Raw genomic sequence first — 1,147 nt, 5'->3', positions numbered from 1 at the left:
GTCGTCCGCAGCATGCCACACCCGGATCGGCCTGTCCCACGACCACGAGACCAGGACAGGCTGCTGGCCATCCGCACTCGGCAGCGCAATCACACCATGCACACTGTAGGTGTGGTCCTCCAGCACCTCACAGGAGGGACTGGCCGCGGTGTACCGCATCGCGCCCGTCCCGTCGTCCGCAGCATGCCACACCCGGATCGTCCTGTCCCACGACCACGAGACCAGGACAGGGAGCTGGCCATCCGCACTCGGCAGCGCAATCACACCCTGGACATCGCTGGTGTGGCCCTCCAGCACCTCACAGGAGACACTGTCCGCGGTGTACCGCATGGCGCCCATCCCGTCGTCCGCAGCATGCCACACCCGGATCGTGTTGTCCTCCGACCACGAGACCAGGACAGGGAGCTGGGCATCCGCACTCGGCAGCGCAATCACACCCTCCACATCGCCGGTGTGGCCCTCCAGCACCTCCACGCGTTCACCAGTTAGCACGTCAAGTACGTCCACATTCTTCCCACATCCACCAGCAACCAGCGAGCCACCGATGTTGATGACATTGGCATACTTGCCATCAAAGCGAAAGCGCTCAGCACCACGATGCGCGACAGGGTCCACGGCTCTCGATGGAATGAAAGCCTTAGACGAGGCATCTTTGCTCACAGCAGCAACCAGGTCCTTCACGGCGTTGGACGCGTTGTTATAGGCAAGTCGCGCAACGAGCTCGGTTTCAAAATTGCGACTTGCCCTTCTCAATGAAGTCGCGTGAAAAACGACAGCGCACGCTCGACCTCGTCAACGTCTTTGGCTCCTTCACATCCGAGGCGCACAACACAACGCAGATCATGGAGGAGGCCACCAAGCGAGTCGTCTGCGCGGGCTTTCATCCATGGCCAGGAGAGAGCAACGGCAACGGCAGCATGGTTTGCTCCAGCTGCAATCAGGTGGGAAATACCGCGGGTGACGATCCAATCGGAGGCAGTGCCAGAGGTCATGGTCTCCATAGCGGACTCTGGCGTGGCGCCAGGCGGAGGCACCCCGGCGACAACGGCGAGGTGACGGGCAGGAAGGGAAGGAATGTCGTCAACGCACACCTCAGGCCGATGGCGAATGTACTCGAGGTGCAGATCGTGCAGCTCGACTACGGTTA

At 61.6% G+C, this 1,147-nt stretch overlaps 1 protein-coding gene across 1 annotated transcript in view; it reads right to left on the bottom strand.

Annotated features, from left to right (window-relative positions):
• AMSG_08839 (uncharacterized protein) overlaps window positions 1-1,001 on the bottom strand; it is a gene marked incomplete at both ends in the record, with an annotated part of 3,879 nt that extends 2,878 nt beyond the window's left edge. Inside the window, 2 exons of the mRNA XM_013898933.1 lie at window positions 22-739; window positions 775-1,001. Coding sequence (XP_013754387.1) covers window positions 22-739; window positions 775-1,001 — 945 coding nt within the window. The remainder of the gene's footprint in view (window positions 1-21; window positions 740-774) is intronic.
• Between the last annotated feature and the right edge of the window lie 146 nt (window positions 1,002-1,147).

This window comes from Thecamonas trahens, assembly GCF_000142905.1.
Source record: "Thecamonas trahens ATCC 50062 unplaced genomic scaffold supercont1.49, whole genome shotgun sequence".
NCBI lineage: Eukaryota > Apusomonadida > Apusomonadidae > Thecamonas > Thecamonas trahens.
Note: the sequence above shows the minus strand (reverse complement) of the source record. Positions and strands in the feature narration are given on the sequence as shown.